Below are 17,129 nucleotides of genomic sequence, written 5' to 3'. Positions count from 1 at the left end.
TCTCACCTGGGCCTGGCACCATCTCACTCCTCCCCCCCGCCGCCCCCCGCCATCTTAAACAGCCTCTCCCACTGACTGGCCAACAGCTCTGCCGTCTGCTCCTGCTGGTCTGTCAGCCCCAGGAGGACAGGCCCACGGTCTGACTTCCCTACTGATGGCTCCTCAGGGCCAGACCAGGACGAGGTCCATGGAGAGAGGAGGCAGATGTTCCTTCAGGGAAAGGCCGGAAGGAAGGGAACAGGCTGGAGCTTGCAGAGAATGACGAGCCCACCGGCTGAGAGGACAGTCTGAGGCCGAGGCAGGAGGCTGCCACCGCATGTGCAGGAGGGGGCCCAGGGGGCCCGGGGTGGGAGCGCTGGGGGCAGAGCTGTAGGAGAGACAGCTGAGAGCCCTGTGCTGGGGGCGCCTGGAGCATGAGGTCTGCTTTCACTAGTCAATCAGCCTGGACTCCTCCCCAGCGCAGTCACGCAGAGGCCCTGGCCTGCGCTCAGCTCTCTATGGGCCCCGAGCACACACGGCCATCATGAGGGATTCCCTCGGCATCCCCTGCACCTCCACGGCCTCACACAACCGCCTCTGCGCAGCCAGCTGCGGAGTGAATGAGTGAGTGACCCAGAGAAACGCACAGGAACCATGCGGGAGGGGACGCAGGAGAACCCCAGCGGTTCTGCCGCGTCGTGGTGGCGGGACAGCGAGCCGGCGGTCGCTTCACTCTTCTGTCCAAGCCGAAACGCATTTGTCACGGCTGCTGTCGGCAGAGCGCTCCGCCCGGCACTGCTGGGACCACTCTCCCTGCAGGAGGACCAGGCAGGCAGCCGCCCTGACGGGCCACCTGGCCCCCCTCTTCTGGCCCCAAAGGCACCACAGAACCTTCAAACCATGTGGCCAACAGCTCTGAAACGCATAGCTGAGATTCCCAAGTTGAGAAAAGTACTGAGTTTTCACTTTGCAAACCACAGAGCTGGCTGGGATCTGCAGCCGCCGCCCAGGCTTCTGCTCGGGGCTGGGCACGGCATCCTTTTGCAGGGGGGCCACCCTGTGTGTACAGAAGGGGGCAGGGCTGAAGGAAGGCGGGACGCCCTGCTCCGTGGCCGGCACACCACGTAACGCCTGTCCCACGGTCGGGCTGGAGCGTGAAGCTCACCACCTGCCCCGGGGACGCTCACCTGCATGCCGGGGCCGGGAGGGGGCGACTGCAACCCCTTCATACCCACCCAGCCAGAAGGGCCCTACCCAGAGGCTCTCTCGTCTCCCCTGGCTCTGCAGGTTCCACACGTGAGCTGGTGGCACAGGACGTAGGGAACTGTTCCCACAGCAGACAGGTGAGGGGCAGGGGCTCACACCAGCACACAAGCTGCCTCTAAAGTCGAAGGCCAGCAGCTCGCCTGGGGCTAGCAGGCACTCCAGGCCCGCCAGGGAGGAGGCAGCCTCCAGCCAGGTGAGCCCTAAGGAGACATGGGGCCTGGGCTCGTCCACAGAGAAGGGGATCTGATGGGGCTGGAGCAGCCAGGCCGCTGTGCTGCCACACGGACAGGCCCTCGCCCTGTCACAGGAGGGTGTACCACAGGGGACTGGGTCGGACGCGGTGCACACTGGGATGGGCACACACTGCTCAGTGAGGGCTTCTGCTCCCATCGGAGTCTCAAGCACGTGGGGCTTGCAAGGCAGGCTGCTCGCTCTGAGGGCACGTGTCCTGCCTGGTGAGGCAGCACTGACTCCCGTGAACCTCACGACCAGCCGACAGCAAAGGCCCTTATCCCCGCCGGCCAGAGAGCTCCGGGCGGAACCTGAGTGCGGGGAGGGAGGCTCAGGTTCCAGCACGAACACTAGCAGGGGAACAAGTGGTGGGGGGATGTACCCTGAACACTGCTGAGGAGGCAGCCAGACAGAGCAGACCACCGCTGCCCCACCTGCTCCTGCCACCCTGGCCCTCAGCCTCGCCCTGGCCGCCCACCCACGCCTGCCAGGTGCCCAGGCTGCTTGCCCTCACCAGCAGCCCACCGCTGTCCTCCACTCTGCCCATGGCCACCCTACAGGGCTCAGCATAACGGGTGCCTTCAAGGAGCACGGCAGCACCCCACCTCTGTGTGCCACCCCATTTCTCTTCTCTGTAGTAGTTATTACAATGTTCTTGCTGTATTTGCTCAAGCGAACATTTTTTTTAATCCTTATCTGAGGATATTTTCCCATTGATTTTTAGAGAGCGGAAGGGAGAGGGAGAGACACAGAGAGAGGAACATCAATGTGAGAGAGACACATCAACTGGTTGCCTCCCGTGGGGATCGAGCCTGCAACCGAGGTCCATGCCCTGGACTAGAATTGAACCTGGGACCCTTCAGTCCACAGGCTGACGCTCTATCCACTGAGCCACACCAGTCAGGGCTCAGGTGCACGTTTTTCATCTGTTTGCCCCTCGAAATGAAGTTCCACAGGGGGCAGAGACCGCGCCGAGGGCACTGTCTCCACAGGGCCTCCTGGGGAGTGACGAGAGCATGAAAGAATGTGTAACACGCCACAATCCCACCACAAACACAAAATGCCAGGTTCAAGGCCTGGGGGAGCTCCTGGGAGGCTAAGCCTGGGCCGCTGTTAGGAAATGCTGCCTCATGAGCTTTCCAGAGAGCCAGGCCGCCGTCAGCAGCAGAGGCTGCGAAGATCATGGACAGGTGAGCCCCAGGGCCGGCCACGGTGAAGGCCTCTGAGCAGCCAGAGGACACTGGCCCAGGGCAAGCAAGGCCTGGACCGAGAGGAGGGAGCCCCTCCCTCCGGCATCTGGAAGCTGTGCCGTGGGCCCTGCTCAGGACGATGAGGGAACCTCACAGCGGAGTGCGAGACGCTCCCAGATCCTCAAGGTCAGATGAGCCTCCTGGCCCTTATCCTTCACCCACAACCGTGGCCGCATGGGAGCAGCCTCCACGCCCACTCCGGCACCCTCACTGCAGCCTGTGGCCTCCACTGGCACCTGGAAAGCTGGCCCCGGCCCTGCACTTGCTTCTCCCATCCCCCCAGCAAGGCCACGAGCCCTTCAGCAGCTCTGCCTGCCTTCGTCCTGCTCACCCAGCTGCCTTGGGAAGACCCCCCCCACCCCGCCACGCCCCCAGGCCCACTCACGCGGTGGGTCTTGCTGTGGGTGTAGAGGAAGGCCAGGCGGTACAGGCTCTTGTAGTGCTGCGGGAAGCGGCTGAGGCACAGGCGGAAGGCGGCGATGCACTGCTCCGTGAGGAACTGGCGCTGCTCCTCGGCCCCGGCCGGCAGCCCCTGCGGGAAGGCTGCTGGCTCCCCGGGAGCGTCCCCTCTCTTCCTGCCGTCCCACAGGGTGGGAGCAGCCGCGGAGGCCTTGACGGGGACGCAGGCAGAGGCTGGGGGGTCTGCGGCGGGCTTCTGGCTGCCCTGCTCTGAGGCTCGGAAGCCTTCTGTGCTCTCCAAGGACTCCTCAGGTCTCCCTAGTGACGAAGGAAAAGACGGTCCCTCAGCGCCAGGCTCTGCCCTGGGTGGCCCAGCCCCAGCGGAGGAGGCCCTCGGGGGTGGCAGCACAGCTCCTCTCCTCCTGTGAGACAGGGCGTCCAGCTGGCACACACAGGGCCCTGAGGCAGGGGCAGAGTTGGGCTCTCTGTGTGGCACAGGGCTGTCCCACCTCCAGGGCCTGTGCAGGTGCGCATGGAAGCAGCCCACAGGGCGGGGGTGGCTGCCACCACAGAACACAGCAGCCGGGAGAGGCACCCGAAGGGCTGCACCTGCTCCCCACGCAGCGCCTCAGCCCACAGACCCCGGCACCCTCTCCAGGGCGGCGGCTGTGTGAGCCACGAGCTCAGCCCCTGGGCTCCCAGGCTGCTCCACCGGGGCGGGCAGGCAGCTCAGGGAGGTGTGTGCCGGGCGGCAGGGGCTGCAGAAGAAGGCTATCTGGCCAGGGGGAAGGGATGGAAGGAAGGTGGTGGGAGCAAGTGTCAAGGGAGAGACGGCCCCCAGGCCCGCAGGACTGGCACGGACCGCCTGGAGGAGGCCAGAGGAGCAGGCTGGTACCAACGCTATCTGTCCTGTGCGCTGAGGCCTTCCCAGTGCAAATGGCTCAGGCCCCCTGCTGCACCTACGTGCGAGCTCCTGCAGCTTGATGCTCCCAGCCAGGCCTGTGCGGGGACTTCTCGGGGCCAGGCCCGGACACCGGGGTGCCCAGGTTATCATCAACCACCCCTGCCATGCACCCCCCCGGAGAGGCAGCACGGGGTAGGAGTTACAGGTGCAGACCAACCCTGGGCAAATTCCCGCCCACTCTGAGCCCCAGGCTCCTCGCCTGTAACGTGGGAGCCATCAGGGTGAGCTGTCCTGGGTGGTTATGAGTTAAACAGTGCCTGGCCCGGGACCCCCACGCATGGGTCTGGGTGGGGTTGTTCTTGTTTGACAAGCACCTGCCTGGTCCTGGCCAGAGCGGGAAAGCTTTCAAAATCCTCGGCTGGCCGGCCAGTCCCAGCCTCAGGGCAGCACCGGGTGCCTGGCCTGCACTCTCTCTCCCGCAAGCCTGGCATGCGCCCTGGTCACGAAGTCCACAGAGGGACTGGGGACCCCAAAGAGCTGGGCACACCCCAGGGCACAGTCAGCCCTGCTCCCCGCCGAGTAGAGGGAGATCTCCTTTCCGAAAGGTCTGACATGATTCAGACTAAACACACACACTTGTGACCTTTTCAACCCAAAGGCTTTTGAAGTAGCCACTCACCCAGAAGAAAAACAGGGCACCCAGGCCGTGGACAGGGCTTTCCTACCTGGGGCCAGGGTGGGGTCACAACACCAACGACAAGTGTGTCTCAGGGCCATGCGCACCTGCTGAGCTCTCTCATCTGACCCTCACCACCCAGGCGTGGCCGTGGCAGCACTGGCATCCACAGGAGGAGCAACGGAGGCCCAGACGGTGAGTGACTTGCCCACCCAGGCCCCAGGGCAGCAGGTGGAAGCAGGAGGACGGAAGCCAGGCTAGGCCTGGGCCACTCCAGAGCCCGCTTCCTTGGCGCTGCCCAACTGCCAATGGACATCAAAGCAGCCCTGGCCGGTGTGGCCCAGTGGATAGCGTCGGCCGGCAGACTGAAGGGTCCCGGGTGCGATTCCGGTCAAGGGCACCTACCTTGGCGGCAGATTCCCCGGCCCTGGTCAGGGTGTGTGCAGGAGGCAACCAGTGGATGTCTCTCTCTCACATCGCCGTTTCTATCTCTCCTCCTCCTCCATTCTACTCTCTCTCTGAAAATCAATGGGAAAGTATCCTTGGCTGAGGACTAACAACAAAGAGAAAAGGTCACCACAGCAGCTCCGATCCCCGAGTGAGGTCTCCATACCTCTTTCCTCTGTGGCCCCTGGAAGGTCCTTGCCAGTCGGTCCTGGTTGGGAACTGGGAACAGGCGGCCTCTTTTCAGCACAGGGTTTCCGGGCGCCCTCCAGCGAGCTGGGGGGCTCGTTAAAGAACTCCTGTGTGGAGCTGGAGTCCGAGAGTGCCACGGCCGTGCTGTCCTGGCTGCGCTCTGAGGGGAGAGGGAGGGAGGGAGGGAGGGCGGCAGCATGAACCAACCACCGCCCACACGGAGGGGCCTCCCCAGGCGAGCCGCCCAGCCGGAGGCCTGGTGACTGCCCTGCGGACGCGGCCTGAACACAGCCTCTGCCACTGCCCAGCCGCCTGCCCTAGAGCAAAAGGCGCCCCTCTCCATGGTCCCTCCTGGGAGTGCCCCCAGCAATGCCTTCTGGCCAGTGTTTAACAACCGGCTAATGGGGGGCGGGAAAGCCCTCGTTTGTAGCACTTATTGATTCTGTGGTATAAGAATCGGGGCTGATTTCCAGCTTCCAGTGCGATGCTGCTGAGCAAGGGGGGGGCGGGGGGGGATGAGAGCAGGACACTGTGAGGCAGTGTCACCACATCGATATCATGGGCATAAACCACTGAAGGGGTAAGAACTCGGCAAACACAGTTCACCAGCTGCTCAAGGCCAAGCGTGGTCCAGCGCAAGAGCGCAGGCTCCTGGGAGTCGCAGGGACAGGGAGGTTGGCGCCTGCTTGCTGGCTCCTCTCCTCAGCCTGCACAGGTGCTCCTGAGGGGGGGGCGGGGCTTCCTGGCCCGGAGGAGAGGAGTGGCCGCTGCCTGGAGGCATGAGCCCTGGCTGGGCCTTTCTCCTTAAGGAACAAGCCGGGAGCCAATCGGGGACCGGGGACCCACTGCAGCTGGAGGAGAGGAAAGGAAACCAGCCCTTTGAGAGGCCCTCCCACCACCGGGGGAGGGGGGGGACCGAGTCACCGAGAGACCCACCCCAGATACGGGGACACAGCCTGCCTAAGTCTGCGGCTGGACCAGGACAGCAGAGCCCACCCTGCCCTCCCCCTGGCTACGAGCACGAATAACAGCAAAAGCACGGACTGCAGAAAGAGGGGCAGGGCCACGGGGGGAGAAGGTGGGAACGGAACACTAAGACAGTCCCACAGTCCGGCTCCACGTAAAGCATAAAACCACATCAGAGGAACGGGAAGCTGGGGGCAAAGACCTGCAACAAAATGCAAGGCCGTCTCAACAAGTCCCAGCCGGGCCTCTGGGAGAGCCGGGCTGCTCTGCTGCTGACGGGGGGAGCCCTCCCGCTCAGTCCCTCACTGTGAGACTGTGACTGTCAGTGCCCCTTCCCAGGGCTGTCTGAGGGTTAATAGGTTAATCCAGGAAAAGTGCGTAAAACAGGGCCTGATCACAGGAAATGCTCACGAAAGGCCAGCCCAATCACCGCATCACTGCTTCCAAGAACCTGAACCTATTTTTTCTCTACGGTCTCTCACTTGACGTCACAGGGCTGCATCCTGATGGGCAGAGGCTCCCTGCCCCCGGAGACGAGGCTGAGCAGCATGCCGATGGGTGGTGACCGCTCTTCCACGCTGACAGGACAGGACCCCCAAAGCGGGCCTGCGCACAGAGAACACTGAGGAGTAGGCCTGTGAGCCAGCCCACAGCTCTGCCCTCTTCACCCACATCCGTCACCGGCCAGGGTCTGGGGACAGCCACCTCTCAGCCTGTGCCATGGCCACTGCCTAGTGCCTGGGTCATCAGTGGCAGCAGAACTGATGGAGCCTATGAAGCGAGGAGGCCAGGTGTGTGTGAGGCCCGAGTGGCCACGCGGAAGCTGTGTCCCACTCATAGGGTCGGGGTCTGGCTGGGCCCCCTGCCTCGCTCTCAGGAAGGCCAGACCCCCAAAGCTCCACAAGCACTGACTGGGGGTTACAGGAAGTCCCACACCAGTCCCCAGTGCGAGGGGTCACTTCTCCCAGAGGGGCAGGTGCCACCCATTCTGCGGGGGCAGGGCGGGCCAGGAACAGAGACCTTGGTTCCAGAGGCCACGCACGGGCCCTGCAGAGCTCGGGACCCAGCAGTTCCAAACGTGCACTCCAAGCCCAGATCTGCCCTCGGGCTGCTCCAGGCTCCACTCGACACTTTTTAACATGTTTGTCTCTGCTCTCCCTGTCGTTCCTGACACACACAGGGGATCCCCACAGGCCTGGCCTCGTGCCTGGCACATAACAGGAGTGACGGCCGAGAAGCGGAAGGAGTCCTCGGGAAGTCGGGCCGGGGCAGGCGCTCCGGGGCAGCATCGCACCAGGTGAAGGCACTGCACGCCGAGCAGCAGGCCGCGTGGCGAGCATCCAGGCAGCAAGCCTGGCTGGACGGAGCGCGTGAACGCGGCCTGCTGCCAGGCAAGCTCATGCGCGCACAGCTGCTGGGCTTTGGGCCTGAAAGGACTGCTAATTTGGTGGAATCCAGTGCGATCATTACGAAATCCAGGGATTGGCTTAAGCAAACGGATATTTACTCCCAATGTGCTAAGGCCTCTCGCTGCTGCTTGGTGAGTGAACCTCGCAAGCACCGGAGCGTGCGGCAAAGGCAGAGCCCGCCCTGAGGTGTGGGCAACGAAGGGCGGCCCTGCGCCTCAGGGCCCTGCTCCCCTGGGACAAGTCCACCCACAGCAACAACAGCCACCGCAGAAGAGCAGACCTGAGTAAGCCGGGGCCTGGCAGGGACCGGGGCTAGACCGAGCAGCCCTGGAGCCTCAGACACGGTGTGAGAACCCACACGGCTGACCCTCTGCAAGGGCCGAGCGCAGCGGCCGCGCTGGTCCTGGGAGGCCCTGAGGAGCTTCAGGACAGGCCCTTGTCCTGGGGTGACCAGGGCACCTATGAAGCTCTGAGGAGGTCTGGTGCTCAGAAGGGCAGGGAGAGGGTTGTGCTCCCTGCGGGCTGCTGGGTCAGATCTGGAGGTGGGACTGTGCCCTCGAAGCCCCCGGCTGGAGCGGCACCCCCTCCTCCCCAGGCCTGCGAAGCAAGGGGGGCGGGGCCGTGCTTGTCCAGGTGCTGCCGGGGGACCGCACACCCAGGAACAGAACAAGTGCATCGCTGCGAACAGCCACCACCAGGCACTCAGGGCCAGGCTTCTCTCTAGCCCTCCTGGGTCTTGTGCGCCTGAAAGGGCTGGCACAGGCTCTTTGCAATGACCCTGGTTGGCCCTGGCCGCATCGCTCAGTGGTTGGCTGGAGTGTGGGCCCATGCACCGAAGGGGCGGACTCAATTCCCAACCTAGAGCGCAGACCTGAGTTGCAGGTTCGATTCCTGCCCCACACGTGGGAAAGGCAACCAATCGCTATGTCTCTCTCACATGGATGTTTCTCGCTGTCTCTTCTCCTCTCTCCTTTCCACTTTCTCGAAAAAGAAACAAAACAAGCAAAAGAAAAAAACCTCCTCAGGTGAGAATTAACAAAAATAAAAGAAATAAAATTTAAAATATTAAATGTTCCTAATTTTAAATACTAAGAAGCAACCCAGGGTTTCACACCAAGAAGCAAGTCAGAGCAAAAGAATACCACATTTCATTTCTTTTACATCAATAGAGTGAAAGAATGAAGAAGCTCTTTCAAAAAGTCACTCTACAGACCGGGGCACCTCACCTCGCCCTCCTCCCCTGTAAACGGGACCTTCCCTGGCACAGCAAACCCACGGCCTTGGTGAGACCACAGAGGGAGGGCTGGGGGGGGGGATTTGGGGTGAGGGCCACCCTGCCAGCAGCCACGCTGGGCCAGATGCGACGGGGAAGGCTCACAGGGCTGGGAAGCCGGCCTCGGAGACCAGGTCCAGCCACAGAACGCTGGAGCCAGAGGAGCTGGCGGGCAGGTGGCAGCGGGGGAGGAGGGAGCAGAGACCAGAGGGCACTCTGGACTGGGGTTGCTCCTGCCCGAGGCGGCTGCAGGGGCAGGAGAGGGAGGATGCCACTGGTCCCTCCCCGCTCCCCACTCCCACAAGGCCCCTCTGTCTCGGTCAACTCACAGGCCAGGGTACCCAGGGCATGAGCCTGATTAGGCCTGGCCGGCATTGGGGAGGCTCCTCTGGGTGAGGAAGCAAAGAGCCCTGGACACACACTCCGCCCAAAGCTCGGTGCCTCTGGGCAAGGACCCCCCTGAGCCACACTCCGCCTGCCTCCAGCACCACCTGCACAGCCTCCCGCCCGCACCTTGATGAAGGCGCATGGGGAGCCAGGATGTGTATGGAGGGCGGGCTGTTCTGACCTGGGGACACTCAGCTTCCAGCAACTGGCCGAGCTTCCCGGCCTGGCTCTAGCCCCACCTCCTCCACAAAGCAGTCCCTGAGTGTCAGTCCTCATCGGGGACTTGTATTTAGGCCAAGGTTCTGAAGGCGCTGACACATGGCGTTGTGTACCCGCGCACTCATGGCCTGGGGTGCTTCCTCCACACCCCAGAGGCCCAGACACAAGCCGGGCACAGCGGGACGCGCCCAGGGCACTGGCCTGTGCTGAGAAGAACCAGGTGGGTCTGCTGATGCTCTGCAGGCAAAGGATGCCAAGCCTGGTGGCAGCACCCTCTACTCTCCTGCCTGCCTGGTGGAGGCGGGCGGGGGGGGTGAAGGGGGAGGGCAAGGGCCCACAGACACCTGCCGGTTCTGCAGAGGGACCCAGGCCGGGCTTCCCCTGGTCCCTGGGCCTGAGACAGAGCAGGAGGTGGACGGATACTGCTTCTGTGTCGGAGAGCCAAGCGGCCCACAGAGCGGGGAAGCGCGCACACTGAAGGAGACCCAGGGACTGCCCACAGCCCGGGCTCCGGTTTCCTGCAGCGCTGCCTGCAGGCCAAGGAGGAAGGAGACTGGCCCCAGTGAGCAGGCGACAGGCTGCCCTGCGCTTCTTCCGAGAGCTCTTTTGAAGTCTGCCCACACAAAGCCTGCTCACACCAATTCAGATTGTGCGAGATCATAAATACTTCCTCCCCTCACTGCCAACCACGGGGGCATTTCACTTCCATCTTTGGGCCGGTCCAGCCCCTCTGCTGCGTCCTAGAGGGATGCGCATCGCCAACCAGCTGCTGCTGACACACCTGCTCCTAAGCCCTGGCCCCTTCGCTTCAGAGCACGACCCGCAGGGCCAAGCGCAGAGCAGTGAGAGCTGGCGACGGGGAAGGGATCTGGCGTGGTGACAGGAAGGCTGCCAACCCACTTGACAGAGATGCCATGACCACGTCACTCCCTACGTCCTACGGGAAAGCAGCCCCGGTGGCCCAGCTGTTTCCCACGCTCTCTCCTCTCCTGCCCACCCTGGTCACCTCGGAACTCAAAGGCCATAGGACTCTCCAACCTCCATGTCTCTGCTCCCACTGTCGTCACCCAAAATGACCCAAAGGCCTCTCTGCAGGCCTGCTCCCGCCAGCAAGTCCTCAAACCCACCAAACCCCAGAGCCAGCTCAGGCACCGACCGCTGCTCCATGGCACCGCCTGTAGACACACAGCGCAACCAGGCAGCAGGGGCCAGGGGGCCCCATCTTGGCTTTCCCTACGGCACCCTCTTCCATCCTAGCACACAGCAGGCACTCGATCATCTCCATGACCAGCTGTGGCCTCAACAGGCTTTTTATTTTGGCTAATCCTCACCTAAGGATTTATTTATTTTTTAGAGAGAGTGGAAGGGGTAGGGGGGAGACACACACACATCGATTTGAGAGAGACACGTTGATTGGTTGCCTCCCACCTGTGCCCCGACTGGGGTGGGGTTCAAACCTGCAACCTAAATACATTCCCTTGACCAGGAATCGAACCTGCAACCCTTCGGTGCACAGGCGGACACTCTGCCACCGGGGAACAGCGGCCAGGTACCCGAAGAGGTTTTATAAAGGTAGGCATGAAGGAGAATAAATGAGGTGACTGGCTCCGCCCTCCAACAGCCTCCCTCCCTGCCCCCAAGCCAGTCCCCACTCCGTGGGGGACACGCAAGACGAACTGAGCTGCACTCGGAGTCTCTCCCACTTTGAGGAGATCTGTCCATGGACACAGCTTCCCCACCATCAGCTGACTCCCTGCCCTGGGAAGGGCGGCTGTGAGCAGGGACCAGGCCAGGCCTGCCCTCCAGCACTGCCTGCCATCGGAGCTTCTCCCTGTAGCACCTTGGCTACTGCGCACACTTGTCCTTTTACACCTGTCCTTACAAAGGTGACCTGGGATCTGAGAGTCTGTTGCCTTTGTTGTTTCTTTAAAGCAAGAAAGAGCGAAGCAATGGGAATACAGGACTGAGACACCTGCCGGGCGGCAGGCGGGCAGGCACGGCGGCACTGCCTCCGCCCAGCGCTGGGGAGATGGGACAGGGCAGAAGCCAGGCACATCAAACACACTCTCCAGCTCAGACCAGCAGCTGTGCAGGTGCTCGGGTCACAGGCAGCAGGGAGCTGGACTCGGGCGGAGCATGCGGTCTGCGCTGTCCCCTGAAGCGAGCCGTGACAGTGCAGACAAACGACAAAGCCTGGGGACAGTGTGGCCGGGTGAGGGGCAGCACGGGCAATGCTGGCGGAGGAGGGTGGGCGAGCAGCGGGAGCGAGCACACAGGACACGACACAGACGGTGAAGCATGGCAGGTGAGGATGAATGTCGCGTGGGGGCGGCACAGGCACCTGGATGCTCCTGGGAGGTCCACCTTGCCTGCACATGAGCGCCAGAGGACATGCCATATAGTGCAGCTGACTGCATCGGAGCCACACTAGGCAGCCCTATAACTTGGGGTTCAGGGCAGCCTCTGTTCATGCTGTAAATGGGGCCGGATAGGCATCCTGGAACCATGGACAGCAGCCCCTCCCGTCCCCCCTCCTCTGACCCCTGCCTGGTCCCTCCTGCCCACCCTGTGAAGGAAATAGCAGCATACCCGAGATCCTGGCTCAGCTCTGCCTCCTCAGAAAGCCTCCCACCCCACCAAGAGGCCAGGCCAGTCTCTGGGAATTTCAGTTGCACCCAACCATGAGCTGTGCAATCACTGGTTCCTCCCGGCCTCCCCTCCTAAGACCCGCTGCAGGCTTTCTGGCACACGGGCTGGGGCTGAGCAAAGTGGGCCATGGGATCTCAATGGCTCCCTATCCTGACAGGAATCACTGCTTTACAACCATTGAAAACGCACTTGTGTGGCTCCCTCTGCAAACTTCCACCACAAACACCCCTTAGATTGGCAGCCAGGACGTGTCACAACAGCTCTAGGCCCCAGCATCTTGCTCGCCCACAGCTCTGTGCACGTGTGCGCCAACGTGGGATGGCTGGGTGGCAGTGCCAGGTGGCACCACAGCCCCTGTCTGAGGCAGTCCTGCCTCCTCGCTGCTCCCCGGGGTGCCCGCACCAGGGGAGGCACCCCCGCTCTGTGGACGGACAGCCAAGCACAATCCCGCTCCCTGAGCTTGGCTCGCGCCCGAGGGCTGAGGAGGTTGCAGCCAGGCCGTGGGCCAGGGGAGCAGCAGCCCTCGCTCTGGAAAAGCAGCCAGTGCTGCAGCGCACAGGAGCCCTGATGAAACGAAGCCCTGAGCAGGATTGGCTTCCAGCGCCTTCTCGGGGTTCTCATGAGGGAGAGCGTGGAGGTGACCAGGAGGGAGCAGGCCCTCGCTGTGGGAATGTCTCAGACGGCAGCCTGGGGGGCACACGGCCGATATTCCCACCTCTCCTCACCCCTCTGGGCGGTCGGGGCCCAACAGCCAGAGCGACCGGAGGGAGGCGACAGCCACCAGCACACACTGGGAGCCGCAGCCTCTCTCTCCACACACTTCGGCCAACCTGAGCCCCGGAAGGGACACCTGCAGGTCTCCTTGCTCTCAGGTCACATGTCCCCTCGTCCCCCTTCGCCAGCCCTCCTCTACCCCTGCTCTCCACCCACGCACTGCACGGTGCCCGGGGGAAGGCAGAGCGAGGCCCACCCCACAGCCCCCGGGAGATGAGCGGCGCGTGGGAAGCTGGTGTCGTTCAGCAGGTCACCACCTCCTCGAGGCTCTGCGTTAAAGGCCCCTACTGCTAAGTCCGCCATTGGCTCATTCTGGCGAACACCCTGTCCCCAGCTCATCACTAGACATGTGAGGGCATGAAGTCGAGCTGCGAGGGCGCATGCGAGCCTCCAAATGTTAGTAAGGAATGTGGTTCAACAGTCGCCACCTGCCCCATCCCACGTGGATGGCCTTGTGCAGTCCCAGCTGACACCCCCCAAGCTGTCTAGATTCCCAGGGGTGCCGACGGTCATCGCCTGCCCATGACCGCCAGAAGGGCATGCCATAATAGTGCAGCCGACTGCATGGGAGCCACGCTAGGCCGCCCGCAGACCGACCGCAAGCCCCCCATCTTCCAACTGCCCTTCCAGGCCCCCAATTTGCAGGGGGGAGAATGCAGGCTCCGAGAGGCAGGCACGGAGCTTCAGCCCGCCTCACCCACCCCGGCTCCCAGTGGGCGAGCTGGCAGGTGGCGACCCTGAGCACGTCTTGGAAGCACAGAATCACCGTGAGTCCATGAGGTTAATGAACAGCCACAACATTGCCCGTGTCACCCCAGACCCAGCACCCCCCTCACCGAAACAAAGCGACTCATCGCCCAAAGCTCCCGCCCCCGGCTGGCGTGCCGCCCTGGGCTGGCAGTAGGGAGAACAGGGACTGTACCGTCCGGCGTCGCCTGCTGGTGGGGTTTTTTACATTTGATGTAATCGTGGTCAATCGGAGTGGCTGTGTAAGGTGGGGATGTCAGACCTGGGCCAGAGGAGGAGGGAAGGGAGGCTCCGGGGCCCGGCAGTGTCCCAGCTGAAGAGCGGGAGTCCTCGTCCACCAGGCAGGCCTTCTCCCTGTGGGGCAGAGGGGGTGCAGGTCAGCCGCTCACATGGCACCAAAGGACGCATGCCAGGCTGGACAATGCCCCTCCCAGCTGTCAAGTCCCCAAGCCACCCTTCCCGGGGCCCAGTTCCCAGGCCCTCCCCCGCACCCCTCTGGCTGGTGTCCCAGGCCCCGAAGGAGTGGCCCACAAGGTACCCATCAGGCCCAGCCCCCAATATGGCTGGGCTCTGCAGGCGGCTCAGGTCTCAGGCCTCGGAGACCGGGGGGCCGGAAGAAGCCCGCCTCAGAAATGCCCGCCACACCAAGTCAGGTCCTTCTGTGCGATGCCCGAGGCCGAGAGGCTAACCCCCCACCAGGCACCGAGAACGCCTGTCTCGTGCCAGGGACATCGCTGCCACCTGCCGAGCAGAGCTAGAAACACCTGGCCTGTCGCCATGGCCACGGAAACAAGGACATCCATGCTGTGGGAAGGACAGAGCCTCCAGCCACTGCAGCCACTAGACCAGTGGTTCTCCACCTTCCTAATGCCGCGACCCTTTAATACAGTTCCTCATGTTGTGGTGACCCCCAATTTTATTGTTACAAATTGAACATAATTAAAGCATAGTGATTAATCACAAAAACAATATGTAATTATGTATTTTCCAATGGTCTTAGGCGACCCCTGTGAAAGGGTCGTTCAACCCCCAAAGGGTCGCGACCCACAGGTTGAGAATCGCTGCACTAGAAAAATTTCATGTGATTTCACTAGAAAGAATGAGGAATGTGGGGCACTATCTCTGTGGATGGGTCCCAGGCCCATTGTCAGGGAAAAAGAAAACTCGAGAAAAACACCTTCAGTCTTCGTTTTCACTAAAGAAACCCTGTCATTGTGTTTGTACATGTAAGTGTGCAAATGCACAGAAAACGACTTGAGAAACTAAACAGTGAACAGCGATGAACTCTGGGGAGGAGAGGGCGTTTGTCTATATGTTTATAAACTGCCAGAATTTTCTGTAACTAGAATATATTCATGTGTCATTTGTATAAGTTTTAAATTTCTTGAAAAAGAAGTATGAGAAACAAAAGATCACACCACTAAGTTGGGAGCCCTTCGTGACTGACAAACACGTCTCTCTAGCTTTGGGGCTTCCCGCGTCCCCCGTGTGACCTGCCGTGTGTGCCTTGTGTGCCCGTCAGCCCGTCCTCGAGGTCAGGGCCTGGTGCTGGCCCCTGCGGCACTCAGCGGGGCCCTGCCCAGTGCCCGGCCGGGCAGAGGTCCAGAAGTGGGGCGAGCTGAGCCAAAGCTCCAGCATCTAGACCTCCAGAGACACAACTCCGTCAAGGGGAGGCCGGGGGGACTGTGCCAGGCCCCATACGGCGGCTACACCAGGGCCGCAGCACCCTCGAGCCCTCTGACGCCGCAGAGCCCATGCCTCCCACACCCCTCCCTGCTTCTTGGAACAACGGGTGGGAGAGGCCCCAGGAGCAAGAGGCAGCAGCGTGAGAACTGCTCCACCAGGGTTCTGCACAGGCGGAACTGCTCCCCGGCGGGAAGGGAATGGGGGGACCAGGCATGGCCACAGGGTGAGGGGACACAGCCCCTTCTTCTCAAGTTCAACAGCAATGCCTCAGCCCGGCCTCAGGAATCTCCAGGTGAGGTCCAGAGGCTCCAAGAACTCCGGTCTCCTCAGCAGCCCTCTTGGCCCCCTGCCATGAACGACCCTCCCGGGACGCGGGACAAGCGGCCGGGGGAGTGTGCACTCACTTTTCTGAAGCTTTGGGCGTGTTCTTCTCCTCGCCCCTGGCAAAGGGCCCTTCTGCTGCCTCCTGCATGAAGTTGACCAGGACCTCGGCACCAACCCCAAACTCGGGCTTCCCCAGGAGCTTCAGGATGGAGGCGTGGAGGCGGAAGTACACCTGGGGGATACACTCAGGGGTGAGCACCCTCCCAGGGGCTCAGGGTCCTCCCACGGGCCAGTCAGCCACACGGGAAAGGGGACCCAGCGGCTAGAAGCCACTCAGCATGAAGCATTGTAAAAAGGCGAATGTTTAAAACGAGACTTTTTGCTTGCTCACAAGATTATCAAATGTTAAAAAGAGGATACCAGCCAAGTTGATGAAAAACATGAACATGCATAGATCAGTGCAACCTTTTAGGGCGACGAGACATTGTTGCTCAAATGTTAATGACCCCTGGGGATAAGCTGACCCTGAGCCGTTCCTGCTTTAACTGGGCAGACGCACATACACGCGGATTTCTGTCAATCGGCCGGTGCAGCTCAGGCCCGTGTTGTTCAGAGGCCAGCCTGTGGCTGGGAATCTGAGTCTGTGGAGGGCCAGCTGCAGGGAGGCGAGATCTCCCACCGCAGAGGCAGCCGGCGCCCCGACCTCCCACTGCTCAAGGGTCAACTGTGCTCAGGTGTGTGCTCCCTGATGCGTGTCCACAGCTACACCCTGACCGCACCCTGTCACGGAAGAAGTGGGAGAGAAGGCCAAACCCGTGAAGAAAGGGCCAGGCAAACACATGGATGCCCAGCCGGACTGGAGGGCACAGGACAGGGACGGGAGCCCACAATTCCTTTACTACATCTTGTCCAGTGAGAAAGGCAAGTTGCTAAATGATGATGTATCTACGTTAATAAGGAGGAAACCTAGAGAGGTAAGGCATGCCACACTGGACTAGGTATGACGGGTGGGGAACTAGACTCACGGGGGACTTTAACTTTTCGTTTTAAACACTTCTCAATTGTTTGATTCTTCTATATATTCTTTGGACCAAATATATGTGTTAATTTTAAAATCCTCACCCAAGGGTATGTTTTTCATTGATTTGGGGGGTGGGGGGCAGAGAAAGAGAACCAAGCAGGATTGAAGCTGAAAACTGGGCATGTTCCCTGACTAGGAATCAAACCTGCAACCTTCTGTGCCCACCAACTGAGCCACACGGCCAGGGCATGGGCTGTCATTTTATAATCAGAAAAGATACAAAAAGGAGTAAGCAAGTGGCTTCTGCCCCAAACTCCCGGAAGCTGGGCAGGG

At 61.7% G+C, this 17,129-nt stretch overlaps 1 protein-coding gene across 1 annotated transcript in view; it reads right to left on the bottom strand.

Moving 5' to 3' along the window:
- Positions 1-17,129, bottom strand: part of CABIN1 (calcineurin binding protein 1) — an 89,686-nt gene that overhangs the window by 43,838 nt on the left and 28,719 nt on the right. The window contains 4 exon segments of the mRNA XM_014533352.1: positions 3,112-3,443; positions 5,319-5,501; positions 13,941-14,119; positions 15,856-16,007. Of these exon segments, the coding sequence (XP_014388838.1) occupies positions 3,112-3,443; positions 5,319-5,501; positions 13,941-14,119; positions 15,856-16,007 (846 nt within the window).

The sequence above is a fragment of the Myotis brandtii genome, unplaced genomic scaffold (genome assembly GCF_000412655.1).
Source record: "Myotis brandtii unplaced genomic scaffold, ASM41265v1 scaffold97, whole genome shotgun sequence".
In the NCBI taxonomy this organism is placed as follows: domain Eukaryota; kingdom Metazoa; phylum Chordata; class Mammalia; order Chiroptera; family Vespertilionidae; genus Myotis; species Myotis brandtii.
Note: the sequence above shows the minus strand (reverse complement) of the source record. Positions and strands in the feature narration are given on the sequence as shown.